Genomic DNA, 22,465 nt, shown 5'->3' with positions numbered 1-22,465 from the left:
TATTTTTATGTTAAAGTATGCCGATCTAACGGCGGAAAAAAACACAAAGCAGATAAGTGCGTCCCGTCCCCACTAATGAGACTCAGATGATTTGCTCTATTTGCGCAGACTAAACTGCTGTTGGTATTAAACACTTCTCCGCCTACAAGAAATGACAAAGTTTAAGAATGAAAAACAAAACCGTCCCCCCCCCCCCTTTTTTTTTAAAGCAGAGATACAGACGAGCCTGCTGTAGCCGTGAGGCTTTCTCAGTGAGGCACTGAGTGGTAGACTCCATCAGCCAACAGCAGCAAACTGCGGTCATGTTGTTGTGCATTCAAAGGGCCAGGGAAAAAGGTCACTAAAAAGGTCAATAAAAAGATTGATTTGACATTATTCAGAATTGTGTGGCAAAGTTGTGCTGGTCAGTACATCTCCATCTTTTATTGACTTTGACTTTTCAGACACGGGATCCTCACTCGGTATTCTGGCAGCCACAGTTACACTGAATTTATTTTTGAGAGTGGTAAAGCTCCAGTTTGTGTTTCTCATATATCACCGTTTAAGCCATATGGTCAAGCATCCAATTTTCCAAAATAAAAAAAATAACCAGTGATGATTAAAAATTCTAGAAGGTCTTTACCAAGAAATGATCTCCTGGTCTGAAAAATGTGAAGCCAATGTGGATGTGCTTCATCATCAGGGGCTTATCAGGCTTAACTGCTTTCAAAACGAAGTCCAAATATGGTCACTTCTAACTCCAAAAAATTAATACGGCAACTGCCAAATGCCAAACTCAAAACGTCAAAATGGACGTCTACAAACCAATGGGCGACATCACATTGGCTGTCCATTTCTTTTATACAATCTGTGGTCCTTAGTAACTTTTACTTCTGTTTTGGCATTTATTCGAATTCTTAAAGACTTCTCGAACCATCTGATTGGAAAAATATTTTTAAAAAAATGCTTTTTAACCTATTTCCTGAGTTGCAATTGTATTTCCTGATGCTGCATTGACATGGAATCAGGCAGACAGTAGATGGAAAACAATCTCTGGATGGTAAAGGAAATACAAACACACAGAATGGCAGGATGGCGAAACAAAACATGCATGACAATATTTTGGGATAGTGATTCTGCATTGTTTACAGGGATTGGAATAAAAAAATTGAAACAAAACAACTTTGTGTTTATTATTTCATGCAATATTTCCAGTAATTGTCTGCATTCCCTGTGTTTTTGCCCTGTATGAAGCAGTTACACAATATTCTGTTTTAAATTACATTGTGGAGGATGGCAAAAAGTTAAAATATTTTTACAACAATTGGCAATGCTATCTATTTTTATCGTTGCAGGTATTCTCTACTAGCCTGACACAATTTTACACTCCGTCTACAATCCATCTGATTCCATGCAAACGCAGTATAAACTATAGCCAGACATAACGTTTTGTTTTTTGTTGAAGAACACAAACAAAATACGTTCTTTTGTATGAAAAAATTTATAAAAAATGGAAAGACACATCAATATACAGTGGCAACACTGGTTTGGAATATAAAAAAGAAAGAGCACAGGTGACAGTGACCATGATGAACGATGAACAGCCACACACACACGAAGGAGGTTTTTATACACCAGTGCAAGAAGGCTAATAAATCAAAGAGCACTTCTAAAACTACATGTGAGTCGAGGGTTGAAGGAATATTTCAATACTTCAAGGACTACTATTCCAAGCTCAAACTGCACCTGATGCTAAGACCTTGAAAAGGCTTTCAAACTCTCAAAAATCTGTTGATAAGAAGTTTAAACATCCTTGTGACTGCAAGACGTATGGTGATAAAACAAATGTGCATACAAGCAGATGCACATGGTCGCACTGTTGTACATTTCTAGCTAATAAAGCACCAAAAGCTGACACAAGCTTCAGGAAAGGAGCATGTTTTCTCTCCATTCACGTGCTTCTAAATGTGGAACAGAGGATGGAGTATATCATCTATGCGTAGTAATGGAGCAGCATTGTTGGGAACAAGCATATTCTCGTATCATGATTGTTTCACGAGACATAATAGGAAGTTAACAGAATATCTGTGTTTTCACTGTTTTTACTTTGCTGCTTTATTTATTGTGTTGTATATAGTTGTGTTCAGGGACTTTATGCTGTAATGCTGCTGAGACATGAATCAATACAATTACAGTGCTGCTACGCTAATGGCAAGCTACTGCAATGCTGAACCCAGCCTGAAATGTATTTAGTGTACACTGAGATGACGGATACTAAACTACCCGTGCACTCAACAATTAATGAGGGGGGATTCTGTATAAGTGAAACATCTGTACACATGACACAATAATGGGTGTGATCTTTGAGATCTGTGTGAAAAAGATGAAGGTCTAACTGGTCAATGTCTTTTTTCTTTTCATGTCTCTAAAAAGAGAGCAACTGAGAATATCAATAATGTGCTGCAGCATCACTTTCTTGATCTCTTGTTGCTATGGTGATCTCATTTTGTTTAAATGTGGTATTGTGCTTGATGTCAACTGTGATGACAAAGGAGTAAAAAAGAAACTTTTCATTCATTTATTCCACTTTTATCTGCTTGTCATCCCTTTTCTTTCTTCCCTCAGTGCCCATTTCCTTGTTTCCTCCCTCGGCTTCTGCAATGCCTCTTATTGCCCTATACACGGCATTAATAATTGAGAGCATTTTATGCAGACAGTGAGTTTTGGTGCCCTGAGCCCTTTGGTCACGGATCCATGGCACTAATGCTGGGTGGCAGGCCAGTTCGAGGCCCCACAATCCAAGTCCAGGAGAGGGCACATCTGTCTGGCTGACTGGCCAATCTACGGCCCCCCGATCCCTGAGCTATTATGCACACAGCTGACATGCACACACATGTGTGCATACACACTTTGAGGATTCACGGACCATTTGCTCCGTGATCTGTGGAGCTCGCATCATACTTTTGCACCTTTTAACAAGCGAAGGCCTCAGACAATGACTGACATTTTCAAAACCTCAAATAACTATGAGCTGCTGTGCTCTCTTGAAATTCTCACTCATGGACACACCACCGTACAGACTCACTATATAATGTGTATTTATAATGTGTGCACTGTATGAAAGAAAGGGAATGACTTTGTGTGTGAGAGAATGAGATGGGAAATATTGGCGTTCATTGAAAATGAAGGTAGTTTCATTGGACAGGAAAGCGATGAGCATCTCCACAAAAATATCTCAGTTACTGATTGGCCTAAAAAGAAAAAAGCCTGTACATACTAAATGGTATTTCAAGCTATGTTAAAGCTTCAAGGAGAATTTAAATTGAACCACAGAACATTTAAGGACAACTTTAAATTCAGCAGGCTTTGCTGGAACAATAGCAAGGTCATCTGCACCATGAATAGTCTGATTGTTACCTTCTCCATTTCATGGCATTAAGGGCCATAAGTCAACCAGGAACTCAAACTCTCTTTCACACAGCTATTCTATATAACATATACTGTCATTTCCTCTTAGATACAGAACTATGTCACTCTGTTTTACACATACCACTGTTCTCAATAACTCAAAGGATATATTTTTCTCTTGCAGTACAGTCTGCCTTATGCCTTGCTTTATCAAACAAAAAATTCGCCCACTGTGTTTATCCCTGTAAAATTGCCCAAAACACCCAGAGTAGCGTCTGTACATTTGCTGGCTATCAATCTACGCATTGACTATGTGCGCACAGAGGGAGCCTTGTGTGACAATCCGATTGACCTTAAAAAAGTATTTCACCAATATAAAGAAGGCCCTCACATAAAACAAGTCAGTCTCTGCAGCAGAAAGACGAAAATATTTTTTCAACTGGTGCTACATGACCAGAGAAAACAGAGAAAAAGGGGTCAAGAGGGAGAAATCCTACAACTACCAAAATGCTACGCACCTGACGTAATGTGGACTGGCCCGTGTGAAACAATGACGGCTGGCTGGATCTGTGTCTATTTGATCTGCACTGCTTAGTTTTACTGTTTGATCTCAGTTTTTTCAGCATCTGTTTCCGCTGTGCAGGAAGCAGCGTGGCGCCCATTGCCTATTCACAAACTCTCGCCATTATGGCGAAACAGGGCATTAAAATGCATTTCTGAAAACATTTTTGGTGAGAAAAAGGCAGTGCAGTAACATAATCTTGATTTATATTTGATCAGTACTGCCTAGTTTTACCATTTGATCAGATTTCGGTCCGAGTTTGAGAGACAGAGAGAGGGCCGGGTGGGTCTCTTGATCTACTATATACACTTTGATTACACAGTAGCAGCGGCAGAGTTGGCAGCAGCTGGTGAGCAATACAAAAATGTGTAAGCACAGCCTGTAGTTTGAGCAACAGCCCAAGATGCAGCGAAACTCCTTCAAATGATGTAATTTACACGTGGGATGGGGGGGGGGGTTACCACAGATCATCTACACATACCTCCCAAACTATTTTAATATAAAGCTGTTTGAAAATCAGTGAAGTATCCCTTCAAAACATACCAGAAACCCCATTTCTTTCTGTTAATTTCCTCCACTTTCGCTCCTTTTTTTTCTTGTTTCTGTATCACGCCGCAAACAGTGTTTGTTCGCTTCGACTTGCACCTTTCCATTGATTTTTTGTATGCAATTGCACTGCCTCTAAAAATAACTCTCAGTCTGAACAATAGACAGAACATAATCATGTGCGGCATGAGAGCTTCCCAAAAATGAATCCAAAACGTCTCGATCCTACCCTGGCTGCAGTATAGGTCATAAACCCTGCCCCCTCCATCTTAGCAGATGGGAAATGGGTCAAACTTTAAACTCAAAGTACACGTCAAATACATTTTCCCAAAGATGCTTTCTGTCATTGAAGGTAGCTCTTGTCATGCTGACGTGTGTTCAGTTTGGTTTTAATTAGTTATTTGATGCCATAAAAAGGAGGTTAAATGTCATGATTGCACCAGAAGTCTTTGGGAACTTGTCTTGGAAACTGAAGGGTTGCTGGTTGAACCTGCAAACCTGCCTCCTGGGTGCTGCCAAGGTGCCCTTTAGCAAGGCACCAAACCCCACAAACTGCTCCAGGGTCACCATACTATGGCTGACCAAGCACTATGACCCCTTCTGATTACATCTGTGAGGTGTGTGTAAAAGAGATTAACTTCAACGGCTTTGTGTGAATTTGCCTTTTGTAAAATTTGTCACATGACGATAAAGAAATGATTGATTGATTATTAATGATTGACAGCTGCATTTGTCAATCGATGTACTCACAATCATTTTTGCTGTTTGCGATTGTGTATGCGCAGGAATTTGATATTGCTGAGACCTCTAATGCACAGACTCTGGCTCCAAATGATGTCAACATCACAAGATGGCAGCAGGGCCATACCTGAGATATTTCGGCTACATTATGTACAGTAGGAGGAAGTGGAGAAATATTTGACATCTTTATATACAGTCTATAGTCTGAACATGTTGAGGGTATCATATGACTTTAGAGTATAACTGTATGTGTTTAGGCTATTTACACTCAATGGCCACTTTATTAGGTACGCCTGCACAAATCATAGCAATTCAATTCAACAGCTCTGCCATATACTATCCTCTTACTAAGGGTATAATGTTCAGTCTTGTTGACAATATTGGAAATCAGTAAAGTGAACAAAGTGAGTGAAGTGAGTAAAGCCATTTTTAACCCCTTAACACCTGAATCGACGTCAGTTTTCTTGTGCCGCACTCAGACACCTTTCACTACCATTTAAACGTCTGAAATCAGAGAAAATTGCAAGAAACGTCCCACACAAACTTTTTTTTTTTTTTTTTTTTTTTAGAATTTTCTCAAGGTCATTTTCTTGTCATTGTTTTTTTTTTACTTTTCTTTCCTTTTTTCCTTTTTTTTTTAACCTATTTTAACTTCAAGTTCTTGCAAATTTTTACGCCATTTTTTGTGGAGTTGCTCATCGCTCTCTTTCCCGATTTTTTAAGGAAATCAAGCCTATTTGGTCAGGTTTCAAAAGGCTAAAAAGTAGTGCTTTACTGGGCTACATTAAAGTTTTGAAGTTTTTCTATTGCTCTCCCTATTTACATAAATGAAGGGGGCAAAATCTTAGAAACCCCTCCCAATATGATCCTGTCAAGTATTAAACCGCCACTAACCACAATCTCAATGGTAAAACATATTGTAAAAAACATTATGGGCATCATAAAAGCAGATTTTATGGCAGAACAGCTATATTAGATTGTACAAATGTACCTAATAAAATGGCAAAAAAGCATGCTTGTGGATGTATGACCGTATGCAAATGCGTGGGGGAAAGTAAAGTGATGCTGTGTGTGAGAGCAGATGTGATTTATGACCTGAACGGCCGCTCATAAATATTACTCTTTAGGCACACATCTGCATGTGTGTTTATGTAGGAGACGATATATGTTTCATTTGTGCATGCATGTTTGAGTAGGAGACGAAGGGGAGGTAGACAGAGCACAGGAGCCATGGTGCAGGTGTGCGAGTGAACCCGAGAGAGTGTGTTTATTTCTACGAGATGAAGGTGGGAAGGGATGATGGGATGGAAGGTGGATGAGAGCAGAAGGAGGGAGGAGGGAGGAGGAAGGAGCGCTCCAGTCCTGTCGCCTTGGGTGCATCAGCAGCAGGAATTGTTCTCTGCCCTGTGGGGGCCATCTGACTGTTCTGTCACCCTCCACAGAAGGCTGACTCTGCCTTAAAGTGCTCGGCCCCGCGCCTGCAGTTCGACATTCTTGATGTTTTATACATACACAGGGAGAATATTGAGAACGCCTCAGGAGAAATGCAGTACACAGGCTGTAAGGGAGAGAGTTTTTTTGTCAGTTTGTAGAACAACCAAGAATAGAGGAGCTCCTGTACAAAGTGTGCGTGGGCTGCCTGCGAACATAATTGCCCAGAATTCGAACCAGAGCTGGAGCTCCATCGCAAATTTGAAATATACGAGATCCAGGAGTTAAGCACCTCTCAATGAAACGCACTTGTATTGAGTGAGGGGGGGTCTTCATACTGTTGATTGTGTAATGCGCTGACTTATCTGTGCAAGGAAACATACATTGCACTCATATGTGACGCTTCGGTCAAATAACAGTCGTGAACTTAAGTCAAAATGCTTCCCCCAGCGTGCTCCTGTGCTCCCGCAATCAGCACCAGCGTGGTGTAATTCAGGGCATCACTCCTCAATAAGGCAGGAGAACGGGCCTCAGGGGTGACCCTCCTGCTTAAGTCAACACAATGAGTGTAATGAGGTGAAATACACACACACATAGGCACACTCACCCACACACACACACTGGAGATGGAAACCCTTGCTGCATAGTAAGTGGATTTCATTCATCTACATGCACTGAGCCTGCTGGAGAAGTTCTACTCACACCCACACCCACACATGCAGCAGTGAGCGCTTCACTCTGAAGACTATTACAGGTGAGAAAATCATTACAAACTAATTTAGATTTATACTTGTGGCAAGGATTAAAACTGATTTCTTTATCACTTAGTATTCATGTCATTTAAAGCTTGATTCAAAACAATTGTGTATTTTAACAGACGGAACTTGTATTTTGGTAAAAAAAAAAAAAAATCATCATCAATGTCATCTATCAATGGTGAAAATGACCAATGAAATTGATATAAAAAGCCTCTGTTTCTGACATGTCTGTCTCTTGTGCACCTTACAGTCTCTGAGTTCATCAGTTCTGAGTCCATAATTAATCAGCCCTGCTGTGTAAGTAGGACTGGTGCCTTTCTCTTATCATCACGTACAGCAACCCACGCCCTCCGGGCCATCAGCGGATTAATGATGAGTGCCTGTGATAGGAGAGCCCCTCACAAAGGCTTTATTAATTAGCCTTGCACCGACACAGTGGCCGCAGTGTGCAACACATGTTCACTCTAATCAAAACTTTAAAGGGAACATGATCGACCCCCTAATCATCCAGTGGAATGCACTGCATGATATTAAACCTTGATGCGTGCATGCATTAAGTTACGGGTGTGCGCAAAGGGGGAAAGTGCACCATTTCCAAATAAGCAAGGCAACTTTCACACATCGCTGACCAACCGGTTATGCTGCACTTTACTAAGAAGCCTATGAATGATTGATCAGACAGGTGGGATCGAGGAGGGAATAATTCAGAGGCGATAAAGAGGGACAAGGTACAAAAACTACCCAGATGTCACCAAAGTGGAACCAAAAAGAAAGACAGGCAGGTCGGATTTGTTGTACTCACTCGCCCACCGGTGCGTTAGAGGAGCATCCCGGTCTCTCGAGGCCAGCTCTTCAGATGAGTTCTCCTGGGACAGCGCGCCTTGATCCTCACTATCATTCTTTGCAAAGCTCCAGCCTCCTCACAGCCTCCCCTGACTCCTCTTCTTTGGCATCACATGCAAAAACAGCTGCATGCCAAGTGAGATTCGCCTGTAGATTGTTGTTTCGGGGTTACAGTCGCCCGTCTCTCAGTATGTAGAGCAGAAGTGACAGCAGCGGATTCCTATTTGAGGGGATGCTGACGCGCAACCGGAGGGGCTCGCCTCCTGCCTTTCTCATCTGGCTCCATCAGCTCTCGGTAAGGCAGCACCATGTGACTGAAGCCACTGTCAAAGCAGACAGAATAACAACACTGGCTTCCGGTAAGAGCTTTCAAAATAAAACATTCATTAACCATTTGCAACCTGGGCAAAATGACTCGATTTCTTTCAAAAACATGGGAGCAAAGAAAGAAAAAATGTACCAACAATTAGCAAGAAATTAGTAAAAAGTACAACAAATATACCAGAAAATTATGTTTTATTTGTTTTGGGTTTTTTTTTTTAAAGAATAAAAGGTTATAAGCAAAATAATAAGAAGGAAATGGCCCAGGAAAAGTACCTAAAAATCATAATAATTTTTGCATAATTTTAAATATGTCATAATTATACACACACACACACACACACACACACACATATATATATATATATATATATATATATATATATTAAATTAATTGGTTAGTATTTTTTTAATTAAAAAAAAAAAAGTGCCCAGAAATTATAATAATTTTGTAACAGAAATTTAAATGTTAAAAGTTATAAATATAGTTTTGCCCTTGCTTTTTCCATTTTTCCCCTAGATATGGTTCCTATAAATAATTTTAAAAAATCTATTAATTTGTGGAACATTTCTCACCAAGTTGCCTATTCACCTTTTCTCCTCATGTTTTGGAGGAAAAAAAAATTATCAATTTGCTCAGGTTTAAAGTATTTAAATACTTGTAAAAGGCATGTGAAAGCAGCACAAGAAAAGTGATGTTTCTGTTATTTCTAAAAAATTACGAACTGGAACAAAATTATTCGCGTTTGGCTAAAACAAAACCATTTATCCTAAAATATGAACAAGAAAATTACATGAATTATTTTTTATTTCCCTTTTCAACAAAGAAACGCTATCTAAAAGAATACAAAACGGCCTGGGAAAAGTGCCTAAAAATAATAATTTTGAAACATAATTTTAAATATGTAAATACAGTTTTCCTCTAGCTTTTTTCACTTTTCTCCTGTCTTTATAAAATGATTCTATTATTTGTGAGACATTTCTTACCAAGCTGCTCAGGGTTCACACTTAAATACTTCAAATAGCAGCACAAGAAAAGTGATGTTGCTCCAATCACATCATCGCAATATGAAACTGTTACATCATATATATGCACCTGAAAAAGCTAACATTTAAACATGCTAGCTTTCGCTGTTTCCATTAAGGCTTATACGAATAAATAACAACGCGTTCGGCTAATAATATCTATCGCAATATTTCCGTGTCTATACAAAATACATGAAATAAATAACAGACCATTCAATGCAAAGAACTGTTCAACGGTAGTTAGCTTGTCGGTAACTGCTAACACAAGCTAGCTTGCTGTTTGCTAACGTTACAAGCTCGAGCAGTATGAAACGGGGAGTTTAAGTAAAGTTACTACAATTACAAAGCAAACAAGAACCAGACGGATCGAGACCTGATTTTAACTCTTCATAGACCAAACGAAGACTTAAATACCTGAGAAGGTTGGACTAAGAATCACCATTTCCGGAGAAAGCTGAGTCCACAGGTAGGTAAGTGTTGTTGTTTGTGCTAGCTAGCGTTCGCATTAGCTTTAGTTAACGTTCGTCTTTTTGCCAACACGTTAGCAACAGTAATTTATACCACCCCAAAAATATGTTTTGAGTATTTGTGCCCTTTAGTATTTATACTTGCTTACTATGGATTTTGGATGATATTGGTGTAACCTCATTTTAGGGACTGTTCGTTATTTATGTCTTAAAAGAACTGGGGATGGAGTTCTGTTGTAAGATTTAACTTCATCAAACCCTCAGTGGGTTTGATGAAAGGCATGTTTTACACAAAAATCTCACACCATTTATTACAACCACAGACAATAAAGTATGGTTTTTATGGTGGAGGTAAGGTTATGTCTTTCCCCCAGTCAGTCAAGGAGGCTCAAGGAAAAAATATTTATAATTCAGGGAATGGTCATGAGATTAAAAGAAGTCACAGTCAAGCCAACCCACTATGCTTATTTAAAAAAATAGTACAGTCCCTTAGGCCTACATATAATCCAGTTCTCCTGCTCAAAATAATCTATGTAGAAGTCCTGAGTATTTTGGGGACATTGAGAAATATCTAACATTAATATGTAGGTTACATTCTCATCTGATATGAAGAAACACTATTTCTATTTTGTTATTTTCATCAGTTGAGCTAAGAATTACCTGCTGCGGTGCTGTAATCCATGCTCCAACAAAAAAGCCTCCTCCTCCTCCTACAAGTTTTCCCTGCCTGAACCACCTCATACATGCCCCAACTTCTCAGCTTCTCTGTTTCAGGGAGATTTTTGCTCTGATTTCTCAGTTTTTTTTATATCCAACTTGTGCACCATGGACTACATATAGGATGAAGCCAGGTAATGTGGAATATTAAGTAAAATTCGACTAGTTAGATTTTTACTCTTTGGAAGTAAGAGTCCTTCAACTAAAACAATAAGAGTATAACAACAAAAATGGTTTATTAACTGTTTTATTATAGTCAAAATATTTTCACGACACTCTTTACTTTTTATGGGAAAGGGGTTTGATTGAGTACTTAGTGCATTCAAGTAAAATGGGAAAAAAAGCTAAAATGGCATATTTTTCTAACGTAACGGTACCAAACAAGCAAACATAATTGTCTGATTTTACCTTACCAGCTGTCCCATTTTACCTAAAAAAAGCGTCACAAATTACCTAAGCTAATCACCCTAAGCTAGATGGTGTTTGTGTCAGGCTTTTTAGTGGATCAAATACATTCAAAAACATAATTATTGAAGTTGTACAACAGTTTATATTTACAGTACAGGGGCATCCAACTAATGATATGCTTTTATTTAGAAGGAAATCTACCTTATTTCCTGTGTTTTCCTAGCTTGTTTCTGGCTTGATGCACCTGTGAAGGCACCCATTCAATTAAAAGCGACCTCACAGGCGAGTGCCTCCAAGCGGCCAGCTTTAAAATAACATCAGCTGCTAGAAAGTGATTCTGGGGACCAGTATTTCTTCACCAAAGCATAATCCCATTATAAATTATTGACATGCTCCTCATAATAGCCTCTGTATTTATTCTTCGTGGAGTCTGGAACTTTCTTCATGGCAAAATAGTGAAGAAAAATCAGATGAGACTCTGCCTCCAAGGGCACATGCATAATCTTAAACTTTTATGAGCATGGGCCTAAATAAAGAAAGCATTCAGCTTGTGGGACAGCCAGTGGTGGCTGTAATTTCCAGCTATGTAGGGTAGTTTGTGTTGATAAATTTTCTGTAGAGCTGAAGAGAACAGCTTATTTAGCTTATTTAAGGTTACGTTATGATGTATGAGTGGGTGTTTGGTGACCCAGTGCTGAATATTCTGTCATCTCTGTTGTACAGCTGCTCCCCAGGTGACGTACAGTATTTCAGCCTGCATAATGGCATCTTTTATTGGCCTGTGGTGTAAGCAAATTACCGTTTCACCACTATTATTTGGGGAGTCATTCAGGCGTCTGTAAGTGTGAGAAAGGATACAATCTATTTTGCTGTCATCTCTCCTTCAGCCTCACAAATGAGGAATTGGCTGTTAGATAGTAGTGAAACAGACTGCGTTTTCACTGGGGTGTTTGAGCGCCAAAATGTGTGAGAGGAGAAACAGAGAAGGAAAAAGAGAAACAGAGAGAGACAGAAAGGGTGGGAACTTGAAGCGACAGCCTAAGATGCTTTCAGAGAGAGAAAAGCCTTGTCCTTTTGAGGTCCTTTCTCTATTGTTGTCCACCTACTAGCCAGACTCTTGGGTCTCCTCCACAATGCAGGTCCCCTCAGAGCAGCTCACCACTGGCTGTCCTGTCACTTCACATTAGTGTCTTTGTGGAGAACAGCAGCCCCTGAGGGCCTGGACACACTTGTCATGAAAGAAGTGTTCTGGACACACACACACACACACACACATACATACACACACACACACACACACACACACACACACACACACACATGCATACACAGAGTGAGTCGATAAGGAGGTGTTTGGCAAAATGGGCAAAATGGGAACACAAGGAGAACTTCCATCAAGGCTTCTAATAGAACTATAACAGTGACCTTATTTCAGCTCTTCTTTCTCAGTCTCCGTCTCTCCCACCCACCCACCAACCCACATACACACGCACAGGCATTTTTATGGCACACATTCAGAAAACATGTTCTCATAAGAAATGCAGTTGTGAATGAATGAGCTTCATGCATGTAAGACGTGCAGGATGGTCACTAATGTATTCTACTAGCAGCTCTTGCATGTACTGGCCTGATGTGTAACAGTAAAACATGACAACTGTTAACAACAAATTGGTTAATGCCTCCTACATTTATTAACATGTTCAACCTTCTGATGTGTCAAGTTTTACAAACTCATGTTATGCAGCCAAACGTTGTTTTAACCCAGTTATCTTTGAGGAGTATTTAGACATTTACAGAGATAAAACTTATATTAGCCTGAATTTGGAAATGTATGTAATATTTACACAAGACATTTCCATTTGATGTATAACTGGGATCAAATATTTTACACAATATAAGCATAATGGCACTCAAGCACTGTGCTTAAGTACAAAGTTTAGGTACTTTTACTTTACTTGAATATTTTAATATCATGCCACTTTCTACTAATATTTCACTACACTTCAGAAGAAAATATTACACTTTTTACCCCATTACATTTACTTGAAAACTTTTATTACTTTGGAAATTAAGATTGTTGCACACAAACGATACAAAATTACAAAAGTGCTGCTAAAACCATTAGTGAATTGATAAAAAAAAAATTAAGTATTTTCATAATTGTTTGGTGCAAAAACGGTTTACGGTTGCAGCTTCTCAAACATTAGGACTTGCTGCTTTTTCTTTTATTTTGATTCACTGGACTAATTGAAATGTGTCTGGGTACTTTTACTTTTATTACTTAAGTGCATTTTCCTGATTGTACATACCTTTACTTAAGTAACATTTCCAATGCAGGACTTTTACTAAAAATTGAGTATTTTTACCTTGTGGTATTAGCCTGAGGGGTATGGATGCATCCTCCACCACTGCATCATTGTTGAGACAGGAGGAATGAAAGGTTAAACATGAGCGCAATTTCTTGACCTTGAAAATAATAAATTGATAATTAAACTCCAAATCAAGGTCGACATAGCTTTTTGAAGAGCTATAAATTCAGTCCGATGGAAGTTGTCATCTTTGTTGATGTAAAAGCTTAGTACCTGCCGTATTTTTAGGACTCTTCTTTGTTGTTGGTGTTTGGGTAGCAAGTGGACCTTGAATACACAACTGAGAAAAACTACACCTCCTTGTAAAAAGGTATGACATCGTTAACAAAACGCTGGCAAGTGGACTTTGAGTTGTGATTATTTTGTCACAAGAATTCAACCCATATATGGTCTTTGTACCCATTAAAAATGCCTTAACTTTTGTCTTTAGCTGTCATTAACAATATATCTATGCTGCCTGGACAATATCTATTTTTTCATACCTTTCTGACAGTTCACCAGGATACGCGGTATCTAATGGTATTTTTGTAAAAAAAAAATACGTGTGTGTTCTGGTATGACATTGTCCAGCCTACAAATGCTGTGAGTGTGTTTGCCTATGCAATTACCTTGCTGGGTTTTAAAACTTACAGCCTAGAAAAATAATGAATAGATAGGAAATTAGCACCCTTCTTTCATAGACTTTTCCTGGAGGATCCCTTGACACTTATACCAACACATCAGTGGGCTGAACAGAGAGCTTTGAGACTGCACATAGCTTCATCCTTGTTGGCTGGCTCATCTAATCATCAGGACTAAACCCGAAATAATCCAAAACTGGGGCAGAGGCATTTTTCTCTTTACCAAGGAGGTTCTAAAGAGAAGTCATGATCTGGAAAAACATCACCATTGGGGTGAAATTTGGTCTGCATTTGCTGAAAGATTCTGTATTTTTTTATGGTATAGAAAATCATACCTTTGGGATTTCTAAATGTCCTGGTATATTGTGATATCTTGATACTGCCCAAGCCTAATATCTACCAGTCTCCATAAGGTAAACTTTTTTTAAAGTCACACAGAACCCAAAATATAATATAGTAAGAGATTCAGCAGGATGAACCACCTGATGTCCACATTACATAACACAATAAAATATGTGCCTAAGAATGCTCATCTGAGACAAGAACATATGGCTTAAAAAGTGTAAAAGTACTGGATCTGCAGACAAACTATCAACAATCAATGATCAGAAAAAAATGATGCAAGTGGTTGATGATGCACAAACTACTTCAAATTGATCACGATGCTTATTTTTCCAGGTTGTGAGCTCTAATGATGAAACAACATCCTTTTTTTCGCAACCAATAAAAAAAAGCTCAATTCGTGCTTGCTGGCTTCCATAAATACCCTGAGGTTATTTTTGGCGATGGGGGGAGGAGCTCCTCCGGGGTCCCGGCTGGACGCAGGTGGGCAGGGCGGTGTAGGATGGCGGAGCGGTTCTTTAAAGGAGTGGAACGGAGGAGTGTGTGATGAAATGAGATGTGAAGTGTTCCCTCACTCAGCCCGCAGACGTGTAAAAGATTTATCAAGCTGGTGAGGAGAGAGAGAGAGAGAGAGAGGTGGGAACTGCTTCCATACACTCCGAGAGTGGAGGAGGGTGACTGAGAGTTGCTTTTAAGATCTTTTTTATTATGAATCATACCGAGCAGACCCAGAAGGCAAATGGAGATTCAAACAAAAGGTCTGTGTGAAGAAAAGGAGGCAGGTCAAGGGGAGGGGGGTGAGGCACAAGGGGTATACAGGGTTCACACTGTCATGGAAAACCTGGAAATCACATATCCCAGGCCTGGAAAAGCCATAGAACTAGTAAAATCATGGAAATGTGTTGTGTGTAATAAATTCAGTTACATTAATGTAACATAACGCTGAATTTATTTCTGCTGATGACCTAACATAGCTCTGATGTAAAGTTGAAAGCCCTTTTGGCTGAGAAAAGGGGAAAACAACTTTAATTGTCTGTATTTTGTATTTGCTTTACCACCTATTTTTAAAGAAAACATACATTGGAAGGCATATATTTATTCTTTTTCCTTTTTTTTAATCTTATAGAAAACTTTTGAAAGGGAAATTTGGATTTTCTACTTTTTTTGTTCTTTTTGGTGATTTTTTTTAATAGAAGACTTGAAAATTTGGGGATTTTGTTATTTATTACATTTTAGAAAACGGTTGAAAGGCATGTTTTCTTTAAAATGTTTTGGCTTTTTTCTTCTTTTTTAAACTTTTGGGAAATTTTTATGGAAAACTTTAAAATATGGGGCATGTTTTTAAAAAAAAAAACACTAAAATGACACCATTTATCGTGATTGGAAACTGTAAAAACAGAAAACATTGTTGGATTTTCAAATTTCCAACAGTCCTTCAGCACATCATGCGAAATGCTGAAATAATGTTTGAATTGAGTTTGAATATGTTTGAAAAATGCAAGTGGGGAAAAAAAAATTGGGGTACTTGAAATATCATGGAAAATGTTTGAAATTCTGTCCAAAACAATGTTCAGTGTCCCTGGGTATAGAAAGTTAAGGTAAAGAAACATGCCATAAAAAAGTAATTAAAAGAATAGGCTATTTAACCAGAAAACCATCGAGACTCAAAGTGGCTTTGGAGTGCCCAAATTGGGGGACCTTTAAGACTGTAATTGCTTTAGTTATTATTGTCCAAACTGTGCATAAACGGGAATTTTGTTAAATAATGGCGGAAACTGTTTTATTGACACAAAAAAACCCACATAACTGACAAAAAAATGTTTTTCGTTTTGAATGATGACCATTCGAGGGTCTGCATCCGTCGGAAGCGTCTTCGAAAGAGTCGCCTGCGTAGACCGCGTAGGTTGCGTCCTTCGAAGGATGCAGACCCTCGATAGGTCGACAGTTACAGTGTGCGGTGCAGAGCCTCTTGAAAACTTGTCAGGAATGCGTTTCAAAAGAATGTCACAAGATGGCGCCTCTCCTCCACCAGCAACTTCATCATCATCATCATCATCATAGCCTCTAATTTAGCTCGGTGTCCGTCCTCACACACGCACCTGCACCCACAAAACTCATTAAACCTCAAAAGCGAGACGCTACCATTAGTTAACAAACACTAGAATTAATATCCAACGTTTGCAAACAATTAAATGCCTGAAATTGGCTTTATTTGTGTCTCTAGTTGCCATTAAGCGTTCTAAATTGGCATAATAGAAATGTATCCGGTCACCATGACAATAAATTGATTGCCTCTCTTTGAATATTTACAATTAACACGCGCGCACTTTCTCTGCTGCCTCACCACAGACAGCGTCCACAAACCAGTTGACGCCCTCCAGTCAGCCACATCCCAGCCCACGGTTGACTACCCCAACACCACCACCTCCCACCCTCCTCCTCCTCCTCCTCCTCCTCCTTCTCCTTGTGCACACCGGCTCGCAACCACCCACCCAGTCAGTCACCTCAAGTGCGACCGGCCGGCAGGAGCGGAGGCAAACAGACAGATCCCAGAAGCCAAGCAGATCCTGTCGCGGGATTTTGGCTCAGCATAGAGACACCAGAGCAGAAAAGGAGAATGGGACGCCGCAGCTTGGATCAGGACTGAGTCTGGACGGCACATTGAGAGCCCCTCCGACCCGTTTCCAAGTCCTTTTTCTCTCGGATCAGAGTCACGTTTTCACCGCTGACACAATGGGCTGCTGCAGCGGACGATGCACACTTATCTTTATCTGCACTTTACAGTTGGTGAGTTTACCCACACTTCTCTTGTTGACTTGCAAGTTGTAACCTGTCTTTAGTGTATATTTTTAGAACTAGAAATGACTTAAGAATTTGATCTTTCTCACGTTAAACTGGCCAGTAGCTCATGGTCTCGTTAAAGGTTGAGTAGCACATGTTGAAAACTGAAAACAGGTTTTTTTTTGTTTTTTTTTTTTTTTAGAAAAATCAGCATCTTAAAAGTTCTGCAAGTCTCCACGTTTTCATATTTTCTTAAACTCTCTCCTCCCTTGTCTTGATATTTGCTGATTTCCTGCTATTTTGGGTTGATGTTGTGATTTGTGCCTAAGTGGTGTTGTTTATTTCTTTTCATTATCTGTGAGGAAATTTCACTGTTGTGACAGACAGCATATGGTACTGCTGTTGGTGTTAAAGAAGCTCTTCAAAGCACTAACAGCCTGAAGTAGTGGCACAGTAATAGGCCGATGCTGTGTGATGCATGATAAAAGAGCATCAGCAAATGTATAGATGTGCTCTTTTGAGTGTCAGTGATCTTTTATACACTGAAACAGTATTACCTAAAGTCATCATGTAGTTCTGTGCGGGGCATTATTTTCTCAAACCCCTGTCTGCATTTCAGATTAACATTCAGAGCTGCTACTGTCTCATGATCTTAAACATTTAAGATGTTGGCTAATACATAAATCTCTTCTTTGATCTCAAGATCCGAGAAATTTGTTCATTAGGAACTCAAACCAGCTATATTGTGGGGAGTGTTGACCCACAAAGCTTTTCAGTTTCTGATCAGTGAAGTGTGAGGCTGTGACATTTTACTGATGGTAGCTTGTCTCAGACGATGCTTTCTCACTGACACACAGGCCAGCTTGCCTTTGCCACTATCCCTGAGAAGAGTTTACTTGACAGGGTGTGACACTGTTATTTATGGTGGTATTACAACTGGGCTTGCTCACACCGTAAGCCCCAATGAGTAAATGTCGCTTTTAACAGCTAAGGGAGCAATAAAATCTCCTCCAGACAAAGAGTCAGATGGGAAAGTTCTGATATATTGTGTCATGCATGAGTGAATCCAGAAATGAAGAAAAAAATGGAAGGTACAACAAAAAGAAAGCATTTAATGGGAAGTGGCAGTTGGTTTCAGTAATAACTACTAACACCTGCGCCTCCTATTTAATGATGTTGCATCCCCCCCAAAAACATCTCAAGACCCCTTCAGAGTTGTCCCTCAGAGTAACAGGTTTCTGGCGGTCTCAAGTTTGGAAATTGTTCATTTGACATGAACCACTACCTTTAGTTTAAAGGCTTTATTCAGAGGAAAAAGATTAAGATTTGTTTAAAAAATCTGAAGAAGCCCTGTGCACCGCCATGCCTCTAACCTGTGTGCCAGCCAGTGCAGGGTAACATTAAATCAAATTAACTGAAGTTCCAGTGCACACCAGGATAATGTTGTTTACTTTATCTTTACATTAATTGCACCTTTTTATCCTATAAAATGTATATTTATATTGAAATTAATCCCACATAGTATCATTACAGCTGAAATGACTTAATGTTGAAGCACACCTGTCCCATCCTCTGCTAATGAGCATGTGATGATTTAAATGTAACAGCTGATGGTGATTAAACATAGAGCAAATCTGATGAAGTGATATGTGTAGTTCGCTCCTTTCTTTTGCTTTTAATCTACGCTTTTTATAAATAAGCATTAATCTGAGCATCATGATGTGCACTAGAACTTCAGTTTCTTTGAAGCATTTGTTTCTGTCCTGGTTTGCTGTCATTTGGATAACTTCCTTCCAGCCGTCCCGACCCAAGTGTCCTGCTGCCTGTTCTCCACTTAAACAAAAAATAGAGTGCTGTGTATTTGTGCTTGTGTATCTGTCAGGTTACAGCTCTGTAAATTTGTTAAATAGTGAGGAACTGGTCTGCTTGTGTGAATGTGGCTTAGTTCAGAATTGCCTCAGTCTTGCTCCCTTGTTAAAATTTCCCCCCCCGATGACACACACAAACAACGGGGTATATGAACCCATCTTGAGGGACACACCTGTTTTCCCTTCCCAGACTTCGGACCTCTCTGCCTCATTAGAGAGAAGGAGGTCGACCATTTGTTAAGAGGTTTATAAAGGTGTCAGCGTGCTGCCTAAAAAGTCCCCAAAGACTCCTGGAAACAGCTTCATTTTCCCCTGGCACTATTTCTGGATGACCTGACACTTCCTGTCTACAGAAACACACACACACACACACACACACACACACACACACACAAACACGCACACACACACACCGGCACACTTCTGACGAGTTTAACCTGCAAAGAGGGGTTGCATTAAACCCTGCACGACCTTTGGAAAGGTCACTAGGTTGAAGCTATGTGTGTTTATGTGCACGTGCACGTGAGTGTACATGAATATACATGTGTTTTGAGCAGCACAAGGGGCCCCCGCTCTCCCCTGGATGAAACCTATGCATTGACAATGAGCCAGGTTATTCCCAGTCCATTACAGGGTAAAACTGCCATTAACAAAACAACATACTCTGCTCCTCAGATGTAAAAATAGCCCTTGTGAACCGCTGTGTGTGCTAATTAGCCAGGCAGAGTGCTTTGATCAAACCTCTTTTGGCATCTCGGCCATTCCCTAATTGAATTGTGGTGCGCTTTCCTCATCAACAGGCCGAGCGGTGGGACTCATCTCTCTGGGACAGAAGGCAACAGATAATGAGCCTGTATTGATCGAAACGCCTCTGTTCCCTCTTTTTCCCTCCGCAGTCTAACTAGTCCAGACAGTAGGGCTGGATCGTTGTCAGAACCCCGATCAGCCCCAGAGAAAGGCAAGCGTTGGCAGGAAGCCCCGTCTGTCTAATGATTTGTTTGTACTCAAAGAAACAGGCAAGCTTGTTTTTTGTCTCACCGGGTCAGTTGTTTGAAGTTTTGACCTGAAGCTGACCTGGCGTGGAAGCGTTTTGATTGGTCAGATACGGCCGACCAGACATATTGTGAATGTTTGGCCATGAGGAGGGACGTCGTTCTGCATGGTGGTTAATGCGGTACGCTGGACAGTGGTTGATTGATGGAGGAGGCCTCTATGTTGGTCACGGTGGTTTTGCGGGAAAGGGCAGACAGGGACACACATGGCGCGCACACACATAATCACACTGAACAAAGGTAATGAGCTCAGATCTGAACATTGACCCCAGAAATGCCTGCACTGGCTGCACTTACAGATGCAGCCTCGCAGAGACACTATTTCATGCACACGTCTCCACTGACAGCTGCACATTCAGACCTGTGAGTTATAGGTTAGTAGGTCTAGTGTTGGGTAAAGATTACAACCTTTGTATGAGGGGAGGAAGTGCAGCTTTGTCATTTCTGACAAGAGGAGAGAGGTGAAGAGAGCTAGAAGGTGTTTATTTGATCATAAGCAATGTGAAGAGAAGGGTGTCGATGTTATCACAGTGAAAAGCTTTGTTTGTGCCGATATACGGGCATTTTCAGTGAGATCTGCAAGTTTTACCTCATCCTCACCCTTTAAAAACTAACATTCAGACTACCCACAAGCGCTATGTGAGTGTGTAATATCTTGCATCACACTGCCCACTTTTCCTCTACTCTTTTGATGACATAGCTAGAGAATAAACCATCTTTGTAGTGAAGGCTTCAGAGAAGAAGGCCGAGTTCAACCAAAGTACTTCCAAGAAAGTTTTAGCGGAGAAACTGAGCGCCTCCTCCTGAAGAGCGTTATCTCTAAAGGCGCAACCTTATCCCTTGGCAGGCATCACGTCATCTCCCACACATTACAAAGGATTCAGGCTGTTTTTTTTCTTCTTCCACTGCTGCATTTTCCTTATGGAGGCACTAACATTCAAATTTCCAGTTGAATATTCATGAGCTTTTAGGGGCTGGATGTCTATCAGCATACTGTCTCTCCCATCTCACCAATGGGTGCTGACTGACACACACATACACAAGGTCCCTGCCCATAGCTTTGATATTAATGCACCACACAGCTGTAATTAGAGTAATTACAGCAGCTGGGGCAAATTGCAAGGCAATAAAACACTGTATGCTGTTAGGTCAGCAGACTGAGAGTTGCTTCTACTGTATAATCCTGTTTTATCTTGCTAGTTCCCATGAGAGGTGATATATCACAACCTGGTAGCTAGTGAAATATGAAAGCTTTTCATGGCAACAGCAAGAAGATTTCAATTTTATCACAGATGCTTAAGACATCTGTTTAGGGTGTCTCTTTTGTTGGTGAGCGTGTGTGTGTAACTTCTTTAGAGCGTCTGTGTGAGCGCGCAGTCGAGTGTGATCAATGATAATGAACTGTATTTCCTTGGCACTGCCATGTTGATGGAGGAGATAGGCCAGCGGGAATAGAGTGGATGGTCACAGCTTTTTTATCTCTCGGTTTCTTTACCCTCCTCTCTGCCTCTCTAGGCTTGCTATTAAGGTTCACATTAAGCCTCTCTGGACTGCAAATCATATCATTGTGAGCAAAAACACTTTTTTTTTTTTTACTCTTTGCTTTGGCTTGCACAGATGGCAGCAGACTACCAAAGCATCCCTATCTGAATTAACTACGCAGATACAAAATATGGTGTCTGTGTTTGTTAGACACAGCTTTCTGTACAGAGATGGGCTCCCCATAAATGAGATGTGTTCACCAAATGCCAACAGACGCCAACAGCAATTCTCAGTTAATTTCTTGTTTTGGAAAGTAGAATTAAATGGCGCTGTTGGAGTATGTGCTCAGGGTTGTGAGGATAGTTATCACTATAACATATGGGTTATTCACACTGATGACCATATTCGGCAGATGTGAACTAAGGGTGGGGTTTGTAATATACCACTAGGCCTAAGGCCACTAATAGTCAATTATATTGTAAGTTTTAGCTTACGGAAGCCTTAAAAGTAGCAGCAATCAAAGCAACAATGGTTGTTAATGTTGGTATGACATTTATACAAAGCATGTGCTTATTAGGACTGTCACTTTTTTAAAAAGTCAAGTTCAAATAAGTTTTACTTAACATGTAATTTGTAAGAATTAACTACTTCCAGGGGCGCATGAGTGGCAGCCACTTACAGCAGCAGGGACCTCTCTTCTGAGTTTTCAGTGTTTTCTGTGTCTTTTTCTCATGTTTTTTTTTT

General features: G+C 40.1%; 2 protein-coding genes across 4 annotated transcripts in view; one reads left to right on the top strand and one right to left on the bottom strand.

Moving 5' to 3' along the window:
• LOC121946457 (uncharacterized) overlaps positions 1-10,136 on the bottom strand; it is a 51,834-nt gene extending 41,698 nt beyond the window's left edge. For both annotated transcript variants that reach the window (XM_088082065.1, XM_088082066.1), the window contains exons 1-2: positions 10,030-10,136; positions 8,228-8,591 (exon numbers count right to left, since the gene is read on the bottom strand). The gene's annotated coding sequence lies outside the window, so the exon portion shown is untranslated. The remainder of the gene's footprint in view (positions 1-8,227; positions 8,592-10,029) is intronic.
• Positions 10,137-16,917: 6,781 nt separating this feature from the next.
• Positions 16,918-22,465, top strand: part of nkain4 (sodium/potassium transporting ATPase interacting 4) — a 59,077-nt gene continuing 53,529 nt past the window's right edge. The window contains exon 1 of one of the 2 annotated variants that reach the window (XM_088082068.1): positions 16,918-17,325. In XM_088082068.1, coding sequence (XP_087938194.1) covers positions 17,272-17,325 — 54 coding nt within the window. In that variant the 5' untranslated portion in view covers positions 16,918-17,271. The remainder of the gene's footprint in view (positions 17,326-22,465) is intronic. The other variant, XM_042491747.2, reaches the window with a different exon arrangement.

Source organism: Plectropomus leopardus, chromosome 9 (genome assembly GCF_026936395.1).
Source record: "Plectropomus leopardus strain MGB_pleo_1.0 chromosome 9, ASM2693639v1, whole genome shotgun sequence".
Classification (NCBI taxonomy): domain Eukaryota; kingdom Metazoa; phylum Chordata; class Actinopteri; order Perciformes; family Serranidae; genus Plectropomus; species Plectropomus leopardus.
This window is presented reverse-complemented; position numbering and strand designations above follow the sequence as displayed.